General features: G+C 49.4%; 1 protein-coding gene across 1 annotated transcript in view; it reads left to right on the top strand.

Annotated features, from left to right (window-relative positions):
* TMOD1 (tropomodulin 1) overlaps nucleotides 1-21,173 on the top strand; it is an 86,955-nt gene that overhangs the window by 48,315 nt on the left and 17,467 nt on the right. The window contains exons 5-8 of the mRNA XM_066256694.1: nucleotides 9,656-9,745; nucleotides 11,031-11,161; nucleotides 13,159-13,266; nucleotides 18,531-18,674. Coding sequence (XP_066112791.1) covers nucleotides 9,656-9,745; nucleotides 11,031-11,161; nucleotides 13,159-13,266; nucleotides 18,531-18,674 — 473 coding nt within the window. The remainder of the gene's footprint in view (nucleotides 1-9,655; nucleotides 9,746-11,030; nucleotides 11,162-13,158; nucleotides 13,267-18,530; nucleotides 18,675-21,173) is intronic.

Genomic DNA, 21,173 nt, shown 5'->3' with positions numbered 1-21,173 from the left:
TCCAGAAGGAGTTGAGCCACATCTGCAGGGAGCCTTGGTTGGTTTGTTTCAAAATGAACACCCTCTGTCTTTCTAGAAGGACTAGGGAGAGACCAAGAATGTTAAAATAGAAGTCTATCATCAAAAACCAAAATGAGGAAAATAGAGATAAAACCACCCAAACCCATCACACCACAGAGCCATCTGTTGTAAAACCACCCAAACTTATTACACCATGAAACCATCTGTTGCCATGAGACCCCATCCCAGAGGGAAGTAGAAGCATCATGGGGGTGGGAGGGTGGGGCTGCATGGCCCTTGTGCCCAGCCTGAATCAAATCCTGCCCACACCACCTGGGAAGAGAGAATAGGGGGACAGACTGAGGGCTGTGGACATCTCAAGTTTGGGAGGTTCACAAAAGCTGGAGCAAAGCCATCTGCTGTTACCACTTTGCACAGCTCAGAAAACCCTGCTATCTCCTAATATACATCACCCTCCATCTTCATGCGTGTTTCCACATGACCTGCACAAACAGCCCCTAAAACTCCAGGAGGCGGCCTGATCCTCAGAGCCCCTCACCACCTCATCGCCTCTCCTTGGTACAGTCCAGTCCCTGCCCCACATGCCTGCAGCCCGTGCCCACCCAGAGTCAGGTCTGGCCACAGTAAACACTATGCCTGCCGCATCGTGCTGTGGACCCTGGCCAATGCGATGGGTGGTGTTTTATTCTGCAGAGTTGGAGCTATTAACCATCACCCGGACAATGACAGGAGGGGGGACAGGGTGGGGAGAGATTCAAGGCAAGCGGGAAGGGGAGAGGAAAGAAGGGGTTGAGTCTGTCTGGCTGTGACAGTGAGATTGGGGAGCAGTCAAGGAAGGTTCCAGATTGCCAGCTCCAGAAACTAAGGGGATATTAGCACCATTAATGCAGGCGGGTGTGTTAGTCTGCTTCAGCTGCCATAACCAAACACCACGGGCTGGGGGCTTCAACAGCAGAAATTTAATTTCTCACAGTTCTTTAGAAGCCCAAGATGAAAGTGTCAGCAGGTTTGGCCCTGGCCGGTTGGCTCAGCGGTAGAGCGTCGGCCTAGCGTGCGGAGGACCCGGGTTCAATTCCCGGCCAGGGCACACAGGAGAAGCGCCCATTTGCTTCTCCACCCCTCCCCCTCTCCTTCCTCTCTGTCTCTCTCTTCCCCTCCCGCAGCCGAGGCTCCATTGGAGCAAAGATGGCCCGGGCGCTGGGGATGGCTCTGTGGCCTCTGCCCCAGGCGCTAGAGTGGCTCTGGTCGCAACATGGCGACGCCCGGGATGGGCAGAGCATCGCCCCCTGGTGGGCAGAGCGTCACCCCTGGTGGGCAGAGCATCGCCCCCGGTGGGCGTGCCGGGTGGATCCCGGTCGAGCGCATGCGGGAGTCTGTCTGACTGTCTCTCCCTGTTTCCAGCTTCAGAAAAATGCAAAAAAAAAAAAAAAAAAAAGAAAGTGTCAGCAGGTTTGGTTTCTTCTGAGCCTTCATGTTGGCTTGCAGATGGCCACATCTCACTGTGTCCCTCTGTTCATGTGTCCCCTGGTGTTCCTTTGTGTATCCTAATCTCTTTTAATGAAGATACCAGTCAGCTTAGATTAGGGCCCACCCTGAAGCCTCATTGTAACTTAATCACCTCTTCAAAGATCTTATGTCCAAATACAGTTATAAATTCTAAGGTACTAGGGATTAGAATGTTAAAGCGTGGATTTGGGAGGGAGGAAATGCTGAGTTCAGTTTGAGACCTTTGGAGTTTGATGTGTCTCCAGGCACCCAGGTGGGGACAGTTGTATATGAAAGTCTCGAGTTCTACAAGGGATCCACATTGGAGCCCTGGTGGCATCATTAGCATGAGATGTGGGCATCATTAGCATTGTCATTGTCAAGCTCTAGGCAGAGGGCATGACAGGAGTTTGGGCATGGGGCTCTGCGGGCAGGTGTCCAGGACGAGGTAGAGGGGTAGAAACTGTTAAGAGATGAGGAGTGGAAATGGGGCAAGACCAGCCACAGTGGGGGCCAGTTAGCCACAAATGGCGTGGGAACCAAAGGCCAAATCAAAATGAACAAACCTAATGCAAGAGCTAGGGAGACAGAATGAGGATTCAGGGCTGGCCTGAGACTCAGAGGTCTGTGAGGCTAGAGGCCAGGTGAAGCCACCAGGGCTGGGGCCCTTGGTCTCCTGTCTCATTACATCCCCTGGTTTCTCGTGGGTGTTGTGCAGGAGTCCTGGTGGCATTTATTGCAGGGGAGGGAGCAGGAAAGGGGATGGCTGTGTTCTAAACTGGAACCACGTGGGCAGGGGCAGTGAAAAGACCCAAATATGCAAGAGGGGCGACCCTGGGCACTGGTGGCCCAGGCCAGGTTGCGGGGACTCAAAGAGTGAATGTGGAAAGCCAGTGTGCAGATTGCCCGTCCAACCTTTTTCTCAGGAGGCAGAAAATTTGGGAAAGGTCAAAAGGCCTGAAGGGTATCAGGGCTGAGAGAGAAAGGTTTTCATTTTCACTGTTCATTTCCAGTGTTCATTGAAAACGGAACACATAACTCGAGAGCCGTGGCCGGTTTGCTTTGAAGTTCAAGTTTTGTTTTGTCCAAACCATACAAGTCATATTAGACCCCACATCATTGCTCCTGTATTTTAACCGAACCATTTCCCTTGACTTCCGGTTCGTCTGTGCAGCAGGGAGGTGGGTGTGTGGGTGACACCGCTGTGCAGCATCTCCACACTGACTCAGCCTGGAGCTGTTTTTACCCTGGTCCTTCTCCTCCACTTACCCTCCATGACATCTCTCCCCTCATTAGTCAGCTCAGAGGGATTATCAAATGACTCTGCTGTCAGAACCACCAGTTCCTTCCTGGGCCAAAATAGAACTGCAATATTGGGCTAAGTTTCTGTGTTGATTTCTTGAAGCTATGTCTCTTCACTTTTGTTGGTGTGGCTAAAAATTATTATCTGTTCATGATACCATACCCTTTCCAGTGTCGACACCAATGTTCACTGGCTAGCCATGGGCATCTGTCATCATGCATCAGCCATTTTAAAGGTGGCAGTGTCTCTGGGAAAGGAGGGGCTGAACGTTTGTTGACCACCAAATACATCCCAGGTGCTGTGGGGGGTGCTTCCAATACCTTGCTTTTTATTTGTTGGCTATAACAATCCTTTGAAGTACATTTTATTGTCCCCATTTTACAGATGGAAGAAGTAGGCATGGTGAGGTTAAATGCCCTGCGCATGGGGTTTGAACCCAGGTAGCTTTGTTCGTGGTCTACTTGCAGCAGCATCATTCAGTGCAACCTGGATAGAGCCCTCCAGGGTTGAGGGGCACAGTGCACACGCAGATGGTGGGTGAGGAGGTGTTCCAAGTCTCATGGAGTCGGCTAGGGGAAGATGGGGCCACAGTAGGAAAGGCTCTGGATACCACACGAGGTTATTTTTGTTGTTGTTAAATGAGAGGAGGGAAGGCAGAGAGACAGACTCCTACATGCACTGCCATGGGGAATCACCCGGCAAGCCCCCTACCTGGGCGGTGCTCTGCTCATCTGGGGTGTTGCTCTTTTGCTTGGCAACCAAGCCATTTTTAGCACCTGAGGCAGAGGCCACAGATCCATTCTCAGTGCTGGGGAGCCAACATGCTCAAACCAGTTGAGCCATGGCTGTAGAAGGGGGAGGGAGACAGAGATAGAGAGAGAGACAGAGATGGAAGGGGGAGGGGTGAAGAAGCAGATGGGTGCTTCTCCTGTATGCCCAGACTGGGAATTGAACCCAAGATATCCACAAGCCAAGCTGGTGCTCTACCACTGAGCCAACCAGCCAGGGTACACTAGGGTGTTGACACCTGGGGCTAGGGGAGTGTTGAGAGAGGCAGATGAGAGCAGGGCTGTGGGCAGAGAGGCAGTGGTGTTTAGAGGATGAGGAGGCATAGGAGGCAGGCCCCAGGTAAGGCCAATGGCCAGATGGAACCATGGGACTGCATGTGAAATGTGACTCCGCTGAGAGACCAGCTAGCTGTTCCTAGTGCTGGACCAGAGGCAAAAATTTCAAAGATGCTGCAAAGATGGAGACAATATGGGCAGGACCTCTTATCAGTGCCGGGTATGGTGAGCCAATTGAAGGCAGGGGTGGGAGGGTTGAGGGGTTGGCTATTCTCAAGGAGGGATTGGTTGGAGCCGTGAGTGTGGACCAGTCATTAGAGACAGAAGAGTAGGCAGAGGAGGGCATCTGCTCGAGCTTTCATGACTCAGCGCCCAGGCGGAGTGCTTCTATGAGTTTTGCCTTCACTGGTTCATTCATTCACACACTCAACAGACACTTATACTGGCCTCCTTCAGTGTGCCAGGCTCTGGATGAGCCCTGGTGGAAGAACCCTAAGAAAGCAGCCTGGTTTCTGCCCTCGCAGAGCCACCACGTACACGAACACTGAGGACAAAGGGAAATGACAAGTGAGAGTAAGTGAAGTAGAGGAAAGAAAGACAGGGTGCAGGGTGGGTGGGGTTTTGGCTGCGCTGGGGGGAGGAGGGGCTGGGGAGCAAAGGCCAGATAGGAAGCTGATCCTAAAGGAAGAAGGGTAAGGATGAAGGGGAGGGCGGGGGAACCAGGGGGAGGAGCAGGCCCTCTAAGCCCTTGCTTTGTACAGGCATGTGGTTTGCTATTTGATGCTGACAGGAACACGCAGGAGGGCACCAGCAGGTGTGTCACACTGACTCAGGTGTGACACGGGTAAGGCAAGGCCTGCGGACTCTCACGGGTCTGTCTGTTTTTGTGTTGGAGCATCACGCATGCGCCCATTCACTCATGGTGTCGGCACACATTATTGAACTTCTGCTGTAGGAGTGACTCAGATTCAGTCCCTGCCTTTGGCGGGCCCGGAATGTGATGAGGAGGACAGAGCAGAAACATGTAAATTTTAACATGAAAAGTGTCACCATGGGGTGATGGAAAGAATGCACAGGCCCCTGACAGTACTAAATTCTTGGCATGTGGCCTTGGCCTGTCGCTGGGAGGCCACTGTGAGTCATCTGCAAACATGTGTCCCATCAATGGCTCCCCTCCCCAGTCAGGGATGTGATCTCGGCTTGGCTTTAGGCACTCTTCAGGTGGGACCTGAAGGAAGGAATTGGGGGTAGAAAGACTCACCCTTCAGAGGGGACAACCCCAAGGTGCTGGCACCCCCTGGCTCTTGTGACTATCAGAGGCAGTGTACTTTCATGCCCTTAGGCTCCTGTTCTACCAGAGTCAGGGTGTGACTTATCCAGGAGCCATTCAGCTACACCCAGGTCCTGGGCCAGAGCCAGCTCCTCCCACCTGTTCCGAGGATGTCTGCTGTCTGCTCTGCCTGAGCCAGTCCGGGCAGCTGGCAGCTGGAGGACCCTGGGATGTGGGCCGTTATCTCTGTATCCTTAGTAGAATTACGAACTGAGTGAACCCTGCCAAGGCAGAGAGAGGAAAGAGAACTTGATGTTCTTTTTCAGAGTTCAAAAATAGTCCTTTTTGAGTTTTAAGGAAGATCTAGACTTATTTTTAAAAAAATTTACATTCCCCAGTGCTAAATTCAGCGCTGCCAATACCCACCAAGAATGAAGCAGCAGGCAATGCTGCTGTACTGTTTTCCTTCATCACTCCTCCCTTCCTCCTTCTTCCCTCCTCCCTCCCTCCTCACTCCCTCCTCCCTCCATCTTCCATCCCTCCTCCCTCCTCCTCCCTCCTCCTCCCTCCTCCTCCTCCCTCTTCCTCCCTCCGTCCCCCTCCCTCCTCCTCCCTCCCTCCTCCCTCCCTCCTCCTACCCTCCTGTCTCCCTCTTCCATCCCTCTACCCTCCCTCCTCCCACCCTCCTCCCTCCTTCCTCACTCCCTCCTCCTTCCTTCCTCCCTTCCTCCTCCCTCCTCCTTCCCTCCTCCCTCCCTCCTTTCCTCCTCCTTCCACTCTCCCTTCCTTTCTTCCTCTCTTCCTCCTTCTTTCTTTTCTGCTTTCCTTCTTTCTTTCCTTCATTTCTTCCTTCCATCCTTCCTTCCATTCTTCCTCCCTTCTTCCTTCCTTCCATCCTTCCTTTCAGCCTTCTTCCTTCCTTCCTTCCTTCTTCCTTCCTTCCTTCCTTCTTCTTTCCTTCTATTTCCCTCTTCCTTCCTTCTTTTCTTCCATCCATCCTTTCTTCCATCCTCCCTTCCTCCTTTCTTCCTTCCTCCCTTCCTCCTTTCTTCCTTCCTTTCTTCTATCCTTTTTTCCATTCTCCCTTCCTTCATCCTTTCTTCCTCTCTCCCTCTTTTCCTTCCTTCCTCCCTTCCTTCCTTCCTTCCTTCCTTCCTTCCTTCCTTCCCTCCCTCCCTCCCTCCCTCCCTCCCTCCCTCCCTCCCTCCCTTCCCTCCTTCCTTCCTCCTTTTTGGAACCCGAATTTCCTCAGAGCTGAAGGATGGTTTTCTTTCCTCTTAGGCTTGCTATTGATATGATTTACCTCCTAAAATGCATGTTATCTGTTTTTAGAATTCCAGAGTAGAGAAGAAGTGTTAGAACTTTAGAACTGCTGGTGGCATAGTGTGTGAAAGAATGTGTAGGAATCTAACTTAGAAGCCAAAGAGTCCTCACTAAAAGGTGATAAGTCTGATATGAAGGTAAGAGATCAGCTTTCAAACACACCCCATTTTACAGGTGAGAAAACTAATGCCCACAAGCAGAAGTGACCTGGACAGGGTTACCCAGCAAATTAGTACCACAGCTAGATTGGAACCCAGGTCTCCTTCCTCTGTCCCCTGGCACTTTCTGTAACCTTCCTGCCTCTACCCTCTTTCTGGACTATTACAGGAAGCTATCATCTGAGTACAAAATGCATTTTCTATCTCTACACTCTAAGCAAGACCAGCCAGCCACATGAAGTCACATCTTCCCTGGGATTCCCAGCAACCTTTCCAAACTGTTTTTTCAAACCTGCAATCCCAGCATCAGCCGGAGCCCCCACGAGCTGCTCGCCGTGTGGGAGCTGGACAGGCAGCTCCAGGAGTCTGCACGGTGCTCTGACTCACCCATCGCTGACTCAGGCGTCCGCTCCCACTGCCCACGTAGCCTCAGCCTAAATTAAAGCCCAGGGAGCCTGTAAAAATGCAGAGGCCTCTCTCCCTACCAGTTCTCCTTAGTGATGAGCAGGCAGGTCTAATTTTAGCAGAGAAGACTCCTAGAATGTGAGAAACAGAAGGGACTTTGAGATCATCTCATCTTGTGGTTTTTAGCTCCCACTGAACATCAAAATCATCCAAGGAGATTAAAAAATATACCTCCAGAGATGCAGATTCATTGATCCAGGGAGGAGCATGGCTATTTTCTCAAAGTTCCCAGGCAAATCGTATGTCCAGCTGTGGTCCTGTCACCCCTTTATTGAACAGAGGAGGCTGAAGCCTTGAGAGGGAGGGGACTTGCCCAAGGTCCACAGCACTGGGGGCAGAGTCGGGACCAGTCTCCTGACTCCCCCAAGGGCCCTGGTGTATTCTCTCTAACTAAAATTCATGTCTAATGAAATGACTGGGAGAATAAAATAGTCGTCAGCAAATAGTATTGAACTTACCGTCTTCTGGAGGAGGTAGAAGAGAAATTATATTCTTTCTTGACCTCTGGAACTCCATAGTCTGGTAAGGTAAGCACACAGGTACCCAGATATCTCTAACACCCTATAGACTATATGCTGTGATAAGGACGCCAGGTACTGTGGGAGAACTAGCAGGGGAGAGGGAAGAATCCAGGAAGACTTCCTGGAGGAAGAGTATTACTCTAAGTCTTGAGGAATGGGGAGATAGAGTTGTTAGGTCAAATATAGGATGCTCAATTGGATTTGAATTTCAGATAAACAATGAATAAGTTTTTAATATAAGTAGATCCCAAATACTGAATGAGACCTACTTCTATTATAAAATATTTTTCATTGTTTATCTGAAATTCCAATTTAACTGGGTGCATTTAATTTTATGGGCTAAATCTAGCAACACTACTAGGGACATATCAGCAGCGGGTACTGCAAGTGATGAGAGACTCGCCAGCAGAGGGGACCCCGGCACCCACAGAAGCGGGAAAATCTACCAAGCAGTGACTGTTTGTGTCCCTGGGGCAGAAAGGGTGTGGGGAGGGACAAGGCTGTTGAAGCAGGGCCAGTGGAGCCAGGCTCTGGGGGGGGGGGTAACCAACCACCGTCTACCCCACCCCAGATGGCTGTAACAGCCTCAGTCCTTCCATGCTCTTCCCTCCCCTCCAGAGTTCTCCGGGCAGCCAGAACCGCTTCAGCACTCACAGGACTCGAGTCAGACCAGCTCGTGCCCTGCTCCGGCCTTCACTGGCTTCCCAGGCTGTCCCGAGAAGACATACAGACTCCTCCCCTAAACCTAGAAGAGCCTACAGGACTCTTGTCGACTGTTTGAATAAAATCTACTCCGAAGGGATGTTGACAGGATTCACAGGGGTTGTGTCAGGCAGTGTTCCCCACCTTGAATGCCCAGTGAAACCACCACCAGGGGAAATTTTAAAAAGGCAGATTGCTTAGCCTGGACCCAGTGATTGTGGTGTAACTGGTCTAGGGAAGGCCCGGTGTCAGGAGTTTCTAAAGATTCCCTTGTGATTTTAATGAGCAGCCAAATAAGAATCACTGATGGGCAGCAGTGATCGCTGATGGCCAAGAGTGCGCCGCTGAGTGGGGTGTTGCACCGTCCGCCACGTGTCCAGCTTCATCGCTGTCCGTCTTTCGTTTCCTCCTTCCTCCTGGTTTCCCACTCCCTGTTCCTGGGGCTTTCCCACCCACCATTCCCTCTGCCCAGAATGCTCTATCTCCCTTTTCTTAACTTGGCCGACACTTACTCATCACTCCTATCCAAGTCCTTCTGTTCCATTCACCCAGAATGCACTTCTCCTTTAAAATACCCACCGTACTCTGTGCCTGTGTTTTTAATTGTGGGGGTACCTGCTTAGTGGCTCTGTCCCCAGCAGACTATAGGCCACAAGGGCAGGGATCCTGTCTGTCTTGTTCCTTGCTGTCCCCTTGTCCCTTGAGCTGGACACCTGGTGTCGGCACTCAGTAAATGTTAAATAAATGAATGGATAAAAGAATAACTGAGCACAGGTGTAATTTGCATTTCCAGAAAGATCTTTCTGGCTACTCTGCCAGATGCTGGGGTTGGGGCCAGGACACCAGCAACTACACAGCTATGACCATCCAGTCAAGAAATGACAGGGCCTCAGTCAAGACGAGGGTGATAGAGTGGGAGGTAGGGCAGACGAGACACTGTTTAGAAGCGTGGGGACTGGAAGGTGCCAGGTCACTGAGGTTCTACCTGAGGGACAGGCAGGCTGACCAGACGGAAGGTGATCCAAAGGAAGAGGCTGTTGCTGGGGAAGATGAGTTCTGCTTTGGCCAAGTTGGGTTGGATATGCCAGTGGGACATCAGGGGACATCTGGGGACCTGGGGCCAGGGACTAGAGAAGTCCAGGCTAATGATAGAGATTTGACATTCATGTACATGGAGGCAAATAAAATTTAAAAGTTCTCATGCTTTTAGAATGAGACATTAAAGAATGCCATGTTTCTTGACATTCTGGGAAGCAAAAATTTCGCGGGTGTGGAGCGCCCGTGCCTGGGGAGCTCTTCTGTCCAAGAGAGGGGAGTCATGGGCCCTTCCCGTGTCCCCGCAGCGATCCTGGGCATGCACACGCTCATGAGCAACCAGCAGTACTACCAGGCCTTGGGCAGCAGCTCCATCGTGAACAAGGAGGGACTCAACAGTGAGTACGCCGCCCAGACTGCCCGGCTCCGGCTCGGCTCCGCACCCCTCTCCCCGCGAGGGCTCCGTGATGGGGAGTCGTCCTCACACTTCTTGCTTCCTCCTCCTCATATTGTCTGGCTCATGGCAGAATGTTTACATGTTTATGTAGCCAAATCTATCCACCTTTTCCTCTTACTCTCCTGGGATTTGTGTCTGGTCTACAGAGGCTTTCTCTATCCTAGTGTTATTAAAATGTCCCCCTCCATTTTCTTCTAGAAGTTGCAGAGGGTTACTTCTCTGCAGCTTCTGAATCCACTTGGACTTCCTGTTTGTGCGTGGAATGAGATGAGGTCAAATTTTCATTTTTTTAAAATTTTCATTTTTTAATTTATTGTATTGAACATGGTTTCAAGTGCCCCACTCCATATAACACCCTCTACACACCGTCTAGTGCCCTTCAAGGCCCCATGCAAAGTCTCTTTCCACCCCCACTTTCTCCCCTTTGCCCCCCATCCCCTTACCTGCACCCCACCTCTCCCTCTGGCTTTGTCGCTCTGCTGTCTGTGTCTGTGTGTTATAGAGATATGTTCTTGCCTAATCCATTCACCTTCTTTTATTCAGTCCCCTCATCCCCCTTCCCTCTGACAGCTGTCCCTCTGTTCCCTGTGACCCTGCCTCTGTTTCTATTTTGTTCCTCAGTTTATTGTGTTCATTAGACTGCACAGATAAGTGAGATCATGTGGCATTTGTCCTTCTCTGCCTGGCTTATTTTACTCAGCATAATAATCTCCAGGTCCATCTCTTCATCCTGTCATTCTCTGCAACGTGTGTCTTTTCACCACTGCTTTGGGACTCCACCTCGATCGTAAACTTCCATGCATCTACACGGCTCTGTCTCAGGTGCCTCTCCTGTCCCATGAGTCTCCTGGTCTTTTCCTGTGCCAATATTGCATTGTCTCAGTTGCTCAGGCACGTTGTTCAAGCTGGCACTTTGGTCCAGAGAGAAACGGGTGCCAAAAAGAATCCTGAGTGCACTCCCCAGAAGGATAATTTCTGTCCCATCCACGTTGCTTTTCATCCTCACAAGAGCCCTTGTTCACAGGCTGTAAGATGAGGACACCGAGGTTCAGAGAGTTTAGGGAAATCACCTAGTTCTTGCAGGATGTCAAAGACAGAGTCCAAGCAGGGCCCACACCCTTGTCACATGCCCTGGACTCTGCCGTCGGTCCTTCCGGGGTGTGCTTGTGTGGAGGGAAAGTGAGCCCTGTATTTCTGTGCCACCTGCCTTTTGTGGGCCACTCTAGGTGTGATTAAACCGACACAGTACAAGCCCGTGCCCGACGAAGAACCAAATTCAACAGATGTGGAGGAAACGCTGGAGCGGATAAAGAGCAACGACCCGAAACTTGAAGAGGTTAACCTCAACAACATCCGGGTAAGTCCCCGCCCTCTCCCCTCCCCTGAGGGAGGGGCTACAGGATGCAGTCAGCGCAGGCTTGGCTGTACAGAGAGCGCAGGGGACCTGCTTGAACTCTGTGTGCATTTGGATCAGGGTACAGGCGGAACCTCTCAGAGGGGCGGCCAGTGTAAGCAAGCACGTCCCGTGGTCCTGGTTTCTTTCGGAGGACTGACACCAGGCCCAGATAGTCACCCTGGGGCCAACCCAGCTTCAGCTTAGGAAGCCTGCCATGTTATTCAAAACAGAGTTTCTCTCCTCACCTGTGGTGGCACAGTGGATAAAGCAATGGCCTGGAACACTGAGGTCGCTGGTTCAAAACCCTGGGCTTGCCCGGTCAGGGCACATATAAGAAACAACTACTATCAACTACTATGAGTTGATGCTTCCCACTCCTCTGTCCCCTTCTCTCTCTCTCTCTCTCTCTCTCTCTCTCTCTCTCTCTCTCTCTCTTCCTTCTCTAAAATCAGTAAATAAAATAAAAAACAAACACAAAAAACACAGAGCTTCTCTGAGCTACAGTCATGAGTCACACCCACAGGGCTGCATATGGTCTCAAGGCTGGAAAAGGCCTGGGAGAGGCCACCCCAGGACCACTGTGCTGCTCTACCATGTACATATTCAGCTTCATTCTGCAGCCCTGGGGGGGGAGCTGTCAGCCCAAATATCTGAAGACACACTCCAAGCAAAGACATACTCCAAGCTGTCAGCCATATTTCTCAGGACTTGTCCTGTGTGACCACCAAGGGCAGAGGAGGGGCAGATGGACCGGCTCCTCCTCTGGGCAGGCTGCAGGAGGGGTTCAGAAGCAGCCCAGCTGCCTGCCCACCTGCTGCTGCCCAGCCTGGAGGCCGGTGGGATCAGTTCTGGGAGCGGTGGCAGTCAGACAAGAAGCAGGCCCCTAGGTCCCCAGCTCCTCTTTCCTCTCTTCTCCACTTTCTTTTAAGTGACTGCCAGCCCCAGAGCACAATCAGATTGGAAACCTGTGTTCAAAGTGTTCTCCTCCACCTGGCCTCCATGCTTGGTCCCTGAGGGGGGCTAAAGTGACACTCCGAAATGAGAGAACCATTGCAACACAGCCAGGACCTCTCTCAGTGCCTCCATTGTCTGCCATGTGCCTGGAGGAAGACACAGGCGCAATTCACGACTGTGCGCCCTGGCAGGCCCTGGCAGCGACACCAGCTTGCAGGGCGTGGGGTGTGGCCCGGGCCCTGTGCCTTCACTGTGGGGCCTCCGCAAGGGTTCACCCTCTCCAGACCTCAGTTTCCCCTCTGCACATTAGGCAGTTGGACTAGATCCGTGTATTTTACCTGAGAAAATTAAAAAATTATGCCCATGTCCAGACCTATAATCTCCCTTCCGAGATCCTGATTGTATTTGGTCAGGAGCAGGCCTGAGAGCAGGAGCATTTTATAAAAGTTCCCTGGGAGCCTCTGATGTGCAGCAAGACTGAGACACTCTGGAACAGATGTCTTTTAAAGATCATCTAGGTCAACCGCCATGCACGCATGTGCGTGCACGCGCACACACACACACACACACACCTCTATTTTCCAGAAACAGGCCCAGAGAAGGGAAGAGACCTTCCCAGAGTCACAGAGCAAACAGGAAACACTGCCAATTGCTGGGGCAGAGGTCAAGCCCCTGCCCACCCCCATAGCCCCAGGCCTGAGTTCTTGGCATAACACCCCTCTGCAGTCACTGCCTTGATATTTTCCTTCTCCGCTCTGTGTGCACAAAGAGGGAGCTGTGGGTCCTCTCCGAAATTTTCACTGAGGATTTTCTCAACCTGTTTACCAGGAAATTCTCCCCAAATGCCAGCCATCTGGAGCAAAGCCAGAACCCTTTGCCTGTTTAGCTTTTGGTCAGAGAATCACTACAAATCAGACTGCACATGTGAGATAGTTACTCCCCATCTGTCTGTTCAGCCTGCCCCTGGCAGGGCTGCTGGTCACTACCTGCCTTTCTTTTTGCAGAATATCCCCATACCCACCCTCAAGGCCTACGCAGAAGCCCTGAAGAACAACTCGTACGTGAAGAAGTTTAGCATTGTGGGGACACGGAGCAATGACCCCGTGGCGTATGTATGTACCTTTCTGTTCTGCTGTACTGAGGGTGGGTGGCGTGTAAACTGAAGGCCTGTGGCCTCAGGACTGGCCATATCACACTGGTGAAGAACCTTGTGTGGTGCGAAAGGCACTAGGCTAGAACCAGGAGAGGATGTGGACACACAGTTGTTACCCAGGCACCACCTGGACATTATCCTAGTTAATCTCCACAACCACCCCTGATCTCCCCACTTTGCAGATGAAGGACCTGGGATGCAGGGAGCTTGGGAAACTTGCTTTATCCAGAGATACAGAAAAAGATGTCTAAAGCCAAACCGCCCTGAACGTGCCCGATTTCGGAAGCTAAGCAGTGTCAGGCCCAGTTAGTACTTGGATGAGAGACCAAAGTTGCAGAGCAAGCTGGAGGTGGAGTTGAGATTTGAATGCAAGTCACGTGGATCTCTCTGCATTCAACATGTCATGTTTGGACAAGGACCTGCCCTTCCCTGTGCCTCAGTTTCTCCATATCTAAAATCATTGTCTTCATCAGTGGGTCTTGATGACCAGTTTTATTTTATTTTTTTATTCATGTCTTTAAAATATTGCTGTTCAAATTAAATTGTACTTATTATAATGTAGCCACCAATTCTTTTTTCTTTTTAAACATTCAAGACAAATGTATTGAGAGTCTTTCTGTGTCCAGCACTGAATTAGGCTCTGGGACTACAAATGTGCTCAAAACAGTCATAGCTCCCACTTCCATGAACTTATGGTCCATTTGGCCAAGCAGACAACTAAAGGATTACAGTGTTGTGTTATTATTATACACTAATAACAAGTAAAAAGTACAGGACTAGCTTATCAGGGATGGTAATTGACCATTTAATAGCAATCAGTTTGTCAATATGCACGAATGACATGCTGGGATTTTGACTGGGATTGTATTGAACATATAGCTCAAATTGGGAAGAACTGACATCTTGACAACATTGAGTCTTTTTATCCATGAACATGTACTATCTCTCCATTTATTTAGTTCTTCAGTTTTGTTCATCAGAGTTTTGTAGTGTTTTTATAGATCTTGCATATTTTTGTTAGCTTTATTTCATAAAATATTTCATTTCGGGGGATGCTGATGTGAATTATATTGTGTTTTTTATTCCAAATTCCACTTGTTTATTGCTGGTACAGAAGAAAGCTGTTGGTTTTAGTATATTAATCTTGTTTGCTGCAACCTTGCTATAATCACTTTTAGTTCTGGGGAGGGGCTTTTTTTGGAGGGGTCAATTCTTTCAGGTTTTCTCCATAGACAATTATGTCATCTACAGTTTTTTTGTTTTGTTTTGTTTTTTGTATTTTTATGAAGCTGGAAATGGGGAGGCAGTCAGACAGACTCCCGCATGCGCCCGACCAGGATCCACCCGGCATGCCCACCAGGGGGCGATGCTCTGCCCATCTTGGGGCGTCGTTCTGCCATAATCAGAGCCATTCTAGCACCTGAGGCAGAGGCCGCAGAGCCATCTCAGCACCCAGGCAAACCTTGCTCCAGTGGAACCTTGGCTGTGGGAGGGGAAAAGAGAGACAGAGAGGAAGGAGGGGGGGGATGCAGAAGCAGATGGGCGCTTCTCCTGTGTGCCCTGGCCGGGAATCGAACCCAGGACTCCTGCACGCCAGGCTGACGCTCTACCACTGAGCCAACCAGCCAGGGCCTCATCTACAGTTTTATTTCTTCCTTCCCATTCGATATATTTTTTATTTCCTTTTCTTGTCTTATTGCATTAGCTATATGTTAAAATGGAGTGGTGAGAAGGGATATCCTTGCCTTGAACCTGATATTAGTAGTAAAGCTTCAAGTTTCTCATCATTAAGTGTGATGTTAATTGCAGGTTTTTGTGGATATTCTTTACCAAGTTGATGTTTTCCTGTATGCCTAGTTTACTGAGTTTTTAATCATGAATGTGTTTTGGATTTTGACAAGTGCTTTTTCTACATTTATTAATATACTAGTGTGCTTTTTCTTCATTATCCTATTGATGTGATGGATTATATAGGTTGATTTTCTAATGTGGAACCAGCCTTGCATACCTAGGATAAAAAGTCATGGTGTATAACTGTTTTTGTACATTGTCGGATTTGCCATTTTTTAAAAGGATTTTTGCATCTATGTTCATGAGAGATATTGGTCTGTTGTTTTCCTTGAATGTTTTTGTCTGGTTTTGTATTAAGATAATGCTGGCCTCAAAGAATGAATGAGGAAGTATTCCCTCTACTTCTATCCTCTGAAAGAGAATTGGTATCATTTCTTCCCTACATATTTGGTAGAACTCACCAGTGAAACCATCTGGGCCTGGTGCTTTTGTTTTGGAAGGCTATTCACTATTGATTCAATTTCTTTAATAGATAAAGGCCTATTCAAACAGTCTATTTCTTCTTACATGAAATTTGGAAAATTATCTTTTAAGGAGTTGCTCCATTTCATATATCCATAAGAGTTTATAGTATTCCTTTATTACCTTTTTAATTTCCATGGGAACTGAAGTGATATTCTTTTTTCATTTCTGATATTAGTCGTTTGTGTCCTCTCTTCTTTTTCTTAGCCTGGCTAGAGGCTTGTGGATTTTATTGATCTTTTCAAACAACCAGCTTTTGGCTTTATTGATTTTCTCTATTGATTTCCTATTTTTAATTTCATTGACTTCTTCCCTAATTCTTATTATTTATTTTCTTCTGCTTTTTTTCCCCTAGTTTTTTAAGATGGAAACTCAGATGATTGTTTTTAGATCTTTCTTATTTTTGAATATATGCATTCAATATTATAAATTTCCCTTTAAGCACTATTTCTGCTGTATCCCACAGATTTTCATAAGTTATGTTTTCATTTTCATTTAGTTCAAAATACTTTTCAGTTTCTCCTGTGATTTCTTCTTTGACCCATATGTTATTTAGAAAACGTGTTGTTTAATCTCCACATATTTTGGAATTATTTTAGTTATCTTTCTGCTACTGTTTTCTAGTTTAATTTCAGTGGAGTCTGAGAGCAGACATTGTAGGAGTTCTATGCTTGTAAATTTAATAAGGTGAGTTTTGTGGCCCAGAATGCGGTCTATCTTGATAAGAATATGTGTTCTCCTGTTGTTGGATGAAGCAGTCTATGGGTGCCACTTACATCCAGTTGAACGATAGTGGTGTTGAGTTCAGTTATGTCCTTACTAATCTTTAACCTGCTGGATCTGTCCATTTCTGATAGAGGGCTGTGGAAATCTCTGACTCCAGTAATGGATTCTTCTATTTCTCCTTGCAGTTCTATTAGTTATTCCTCGTGTAGTTTGGTGCTCTGTTCTTAGGTGCACATACAAAAAGGATTGTTATGTCTTCTTGGAGAATTGACCCCTTAATCCTTATGTAATGCCCTTCTTCGTTCCTGATAACTTTCCTTGCTTTGAAATCTATTCAGTAACAATCAATTCTTCTTGAGTTTTGAAAATAGGTAGCATAATTTCCTCTAATATTTTTGAAATGATAGAAATAGTTCAACGTCTCTCATTGTTCCCAGATAGATGACCTCTGACCTCAGGAGATCTCTAGTGCATCCTGAGTTTACCCATGGAGACATGGCTGGCAAATCCACATGCCCTGTACACTGCTATGTCATAGATCAGAAACCAACATCTCCGTGCTGGCACTGGGCTCAGCTCCACAAGTGTTTACGGCGCACTGACTCTGTTCCAGGCCAACAGCTGATGTCAGCCCATTCATACCAGTATACCCAGTGTCAGATACTGATATGCTCTGGGCTGGTTGGTAAATAAGGCTGCCAGAGCTCTGTATGTCCCCCTACTGCCTGCCCAGCTCTTCTGCCCACCTCACCACCAGTACCTCCACTCTGGTCCAGCAGAGTTGACAGCTGTACGATAGTGCCTCTAGGACCTGCTCAGCTACCAGCATACCAGCTCAGCTACTTGGATCAGCCTGGTAGACTTGCCTACTGGTTGTTATATGTTGTGATTATCAGGCCCAGGCAAGCCTTTGCTGGGGAGCGAGAGGGATGCTGTGGAGTGGACACAGAATGGGTCTACCCCTTGGAGGGATCCAACCTATTCAGGGTCACAGAGAAGGCTGGCATGCCATGCTGGGAGTACAGAGCAGGGCTGAGGAGGGAGTGATGGTTTCAGTAAGTAAGGGCTGGGGGTGGGGGGCACGGCATTCCTGGCTCAGATCATCATTTCAGACAACCGGGGCCCCCAGATGACACATCCTGGCCCATCAGCCCCTGGTGTCTCCTTTCCTCCATGACATGTTGTTTCCACCCACTGCTAATTACTTCATTTCCTTCAGAGGCTTTGATTGTCATCTACACCTCCTGGCCACATTCCTCCCAAACGTGCTGGGGGCTACCTGAGCTGTCTTCTCCCGTTTGCCCTGGTCATTTGCCCAGTGGTGTGGTTTCCCAGACTTCCCTTTCTGCTCTCTGCTGCTCAGACAAGAGAACACAACTCCATGAAAAACAACAACAGGGAATAGAAGAGATGATGAGAATATTTAGGGAGGGTAGGGAGGTTGGCACCCTACTGGTCACTCAGTAAACAGTGACTGAGAACCTCGTATGTGCTGAGCACTATGGGCGCTATGGGCACTGTGGGCATCAAGAGGTGAATAAGGTGGATTTTCAGCTCACGAAGGGTAGAAAGTCTATTGGGAGAGACAACATCAGTATCAAAACAATCTAAAGCAGGGAATACAAGTCCCATGAGGAAGGTTATAGATAAGTTTTATGACGTTCCAGAGGTCAGCCACAGTTAGCTGGCGGTGTCAGCAAAGGCTGTCTGAGAAAGGGGCATTGAGAATGGCCTTGAAGGATGGGCAGGGTTTGGATAAGAGAAGCAGAAAGGATAGGGCGTTCCAGGTGGCAGTGACAGGGTAAGCAAAGGCTACGTGGTGGGAGAGCACTGGGCATGCACGGGGACCTGGGAGGAGCCCACCAAGGGAGCAGCGAGAGTGGAGGCTGAATGGGAGAGCAGAGTCTGCATGCAGTGGGGGCCCTGGGTGCAGGCTGCGGAGCGTGCAGTGACCCGGCAGGGGCTCGGGAGCCATGGCCAGTGGGAGGGGAGGAGAGACACATGGTGGTTGGTGAGGGAAGTTGTGGATATCATCTCTTTTGGTCCGCAGCTTGAACAGCACACGTGTACAAAGGACTCTTGCTCCTAGCAAGGTCCCTCAGTGTTTTAGATTTTACCCAAGAGGGGCTCCAGCCTTGCTCAGGGTGACTCATGGGGACCCTTACTTTTCTCTCATGACTCAAGGCCCTCGCTGAGATGCTCCAGGAGAACAAGGCGTTGAAGACACTGAACGTAGAATCCAACTTCATTTCCGGAGCTGGGATCCTGCGCCTGGTGGAAGCTCTTCCACACAACACTTCTCTGGTGGAACTAAAAATCGATAACCAGGTAGGATGAGCAAGGGTCTCCTCATGTCCTTTACTGTGTGAGGCTTGCCGTTCTGCACGTTCCTGTGTGCTGCTGCACAGAGGAGATGCTGCTGATTGCAAAAGCCCCAGAGCGCGGCTTCAGGGGGCCTGCACCACCTCCTTTCTTCATTCCCACCGAGTGTTCTTGCAACTCCTGCTTGTGCATTTCTAGTGATGGGGAGCTCACTCCTTACCCTTCTATTATTGAGACTATCCTTTCTTATATCCTGAAGAAGTTAGTTCCCTGTAAGTCCTATTTGTTGGGTTTATTTCTGTTCTGTGCTGCACACAGGATACATCTGTTGCACAGATCTTATACCATTGGCATCTTCCTCATCAGACTAAACATCTCATTTTTTTCAATCACCTCTCCGACCTCAATGGGTTTTGAGTCTCCTTACCATTGAGGTTATTCTCAGGACAAATTCTACTTTGTCTTTATCTTTATGGGGTTATCTTTTCTCTAACTTCTGTGGTTTAGCTCTTTATTTTCAGGGCAAGGCTTTCAGTTGCAATTTTTTAAAAACAATGCTAATAACAGTATCTTGCATGTAAGACATCTTGTATGTTACCTGTATTGAGGGTCTATTGTGGACCGGCTCTGTGTCATGCACTGGACATATGTCATCTCCGATTTTCCCAACCGCCATGCAGGATGTGGGCATTACCTCTCCGCTGGCAGAAGACACAGCGGCTCGGAGAGTCTAACAAGCCGCCTGCGCAGGGCCACCAGGGCGCACTCTGGGAGGCAGGATTTGAATCCAGATGTCTCTGACTCCGAAACCCACACTCCCTTCATTATGCCACGTTGTTTCCAATGTTGAAATGTGTTCTTCTTTATGGTGTGTGCATAGGGAACTTATTTTTTTCTACATGAAAATTTTTGTTGAATAATAAATATAAGTATATGCCAGGGGAAAGATTTGAAGGAAATATAATATAATAATCGTATGTTGTGATTATCCCTGAATGTGATATTTATCTTTTTTGTAAAATATTACAAACATACAGAAAAGTACATAAAACTTAAATGTACAGGTTAATGAATCAAACCAGGCTTATAACACCCTGCCCCCATCTAGGTCAAAAACTAAAACATTACCAGCTTCCAGAAGACTTCCAGAGTCCCTCGTCAGTCGTAACCCGCTCAGAGCCCTTCACAGTGTGCTCCCTACTAGCTCTCATTCCCTCCTGTCTCTGCCCTTGCTGTTCTCGCCCGCGGCAGTGTCCTCCCCTGTCCCCACCACTTCTCCCTCTCTGGATTCAGCTGAAGCCTCTCTTTCTCCCAGTGACGGTCCAGGGCCAGCTTGCAAGAGCTGGCTGTGTACATCTCTTCCCGAGTCCCCTTCAGTGATGCACGTTGGTACCTTGAAATTGCCCCTAATGGGGCCCTGGCCGGTTGGCTCAGCGGTAGAGCGTCGGCCTAGCGTGCGGAGGACCCGGGTTCTATTCCCGGCCAGGGCACACAGGAGAAGCGTCCATTTGCTTCTCCACCCCTCCGCCGTGCTTTCCTCTCTGTCTCTCTCTTCCCCTCCCGCAGCCAAGGCTCCATTGGAGCAGAGATGGCCTGGGCGCTGGGGTTGGCTCTGTGGCCTCTGCCTCAGGCGCTAGAGTGGCTCTGGTCGCAATATGGCAACGCCCAGGATGGGCAGAGCATCGCCCCCTGGTGGGCAGAGCGTCGCCCCTGGTGGGCGTGCCGGGTGGATCCCGGTCGGGCGCATGCGGGAGTCTGTCTGACTGTCTCTCCCCGTTTCCAGCTTCAGAAAAATGAAAAAAATGAAAAAAAAAAAAAAAAAAAAAGAAATTGCCCCTAATGGGAATATTTACACTGTGGAGTGAGTTAGGGGCTTCCCCTCCTGTGTCCTCCTAGGGCCTTGGCTTCCTTGTGAGATTCTCAGAAGCTGGTGCTTGTCTGAGTCACATCCATATCTCAGGGCCGAGTTCTGCAGTGGTGCTTGGTACACAGGGTGGCCCTGGGTGGTGGTGCATGTTGTTCAGTGCACAAGGAGGTGGCAGCAGTCGAAGTCCAACCCACGTTCTGCTCTCCAAGGTGTGGTATGGGGCTCTGTTCACCCAGAGAGTGTACTGTTCTCTAATTCATATAAAAAGGCCACCTGAGCCTGCAGCGGCCCTGTCGTGTGAAGTTGCTGCATAGGACTCCTTGAATCTCTCAAACGCCAGTGGCCTTGCTGCTGCGTCGCCTGTTCCAAGCACCTCCCCATCCCACTTTGCTGTCCCTCCTTTGGCCATTGCTGACCCTGCTCTATTGGAGGCAGGAGGGACACAGCAGACGGAACAAAGGCATAGAGCAGGCTTGGCAACAGCTCTGGACCAGGCCTTGGGATTGGCTGGTCATGTGACTTCAAGCCTGGCCGTGTGGGAAGTCAGGGTCTACCCAGAGTCAGCTGAAATCTGACTCCAGGGCAGAATGTTGGCCAAAGATGGCCCAGAGCACTGGCCTCAGGTCACTGTGGTGGCA

Source organism: Saccopteryx bilineata, chromosome 2 (genome assembly GCF_036850765.1).
Source record: "Saccopteryx bilineata isolate mSacBil1 chromosome 2, mSacBil1_pri_phased_curated, whole genome shotgun sequence".
In the NCBI taxonomy this organism is placed as follows: Eukaryota; Metazoa; Chordata; class Mammalia; order Chiroptera; family Emballonuridae; genus Saccopteryx; species Saccopteryx bilineata.
The sequence above is the reverse complement of the archived record's forward strand: the minus strand, read 5'-3'. Positions and strand labels throughout refer to the sequence as shown.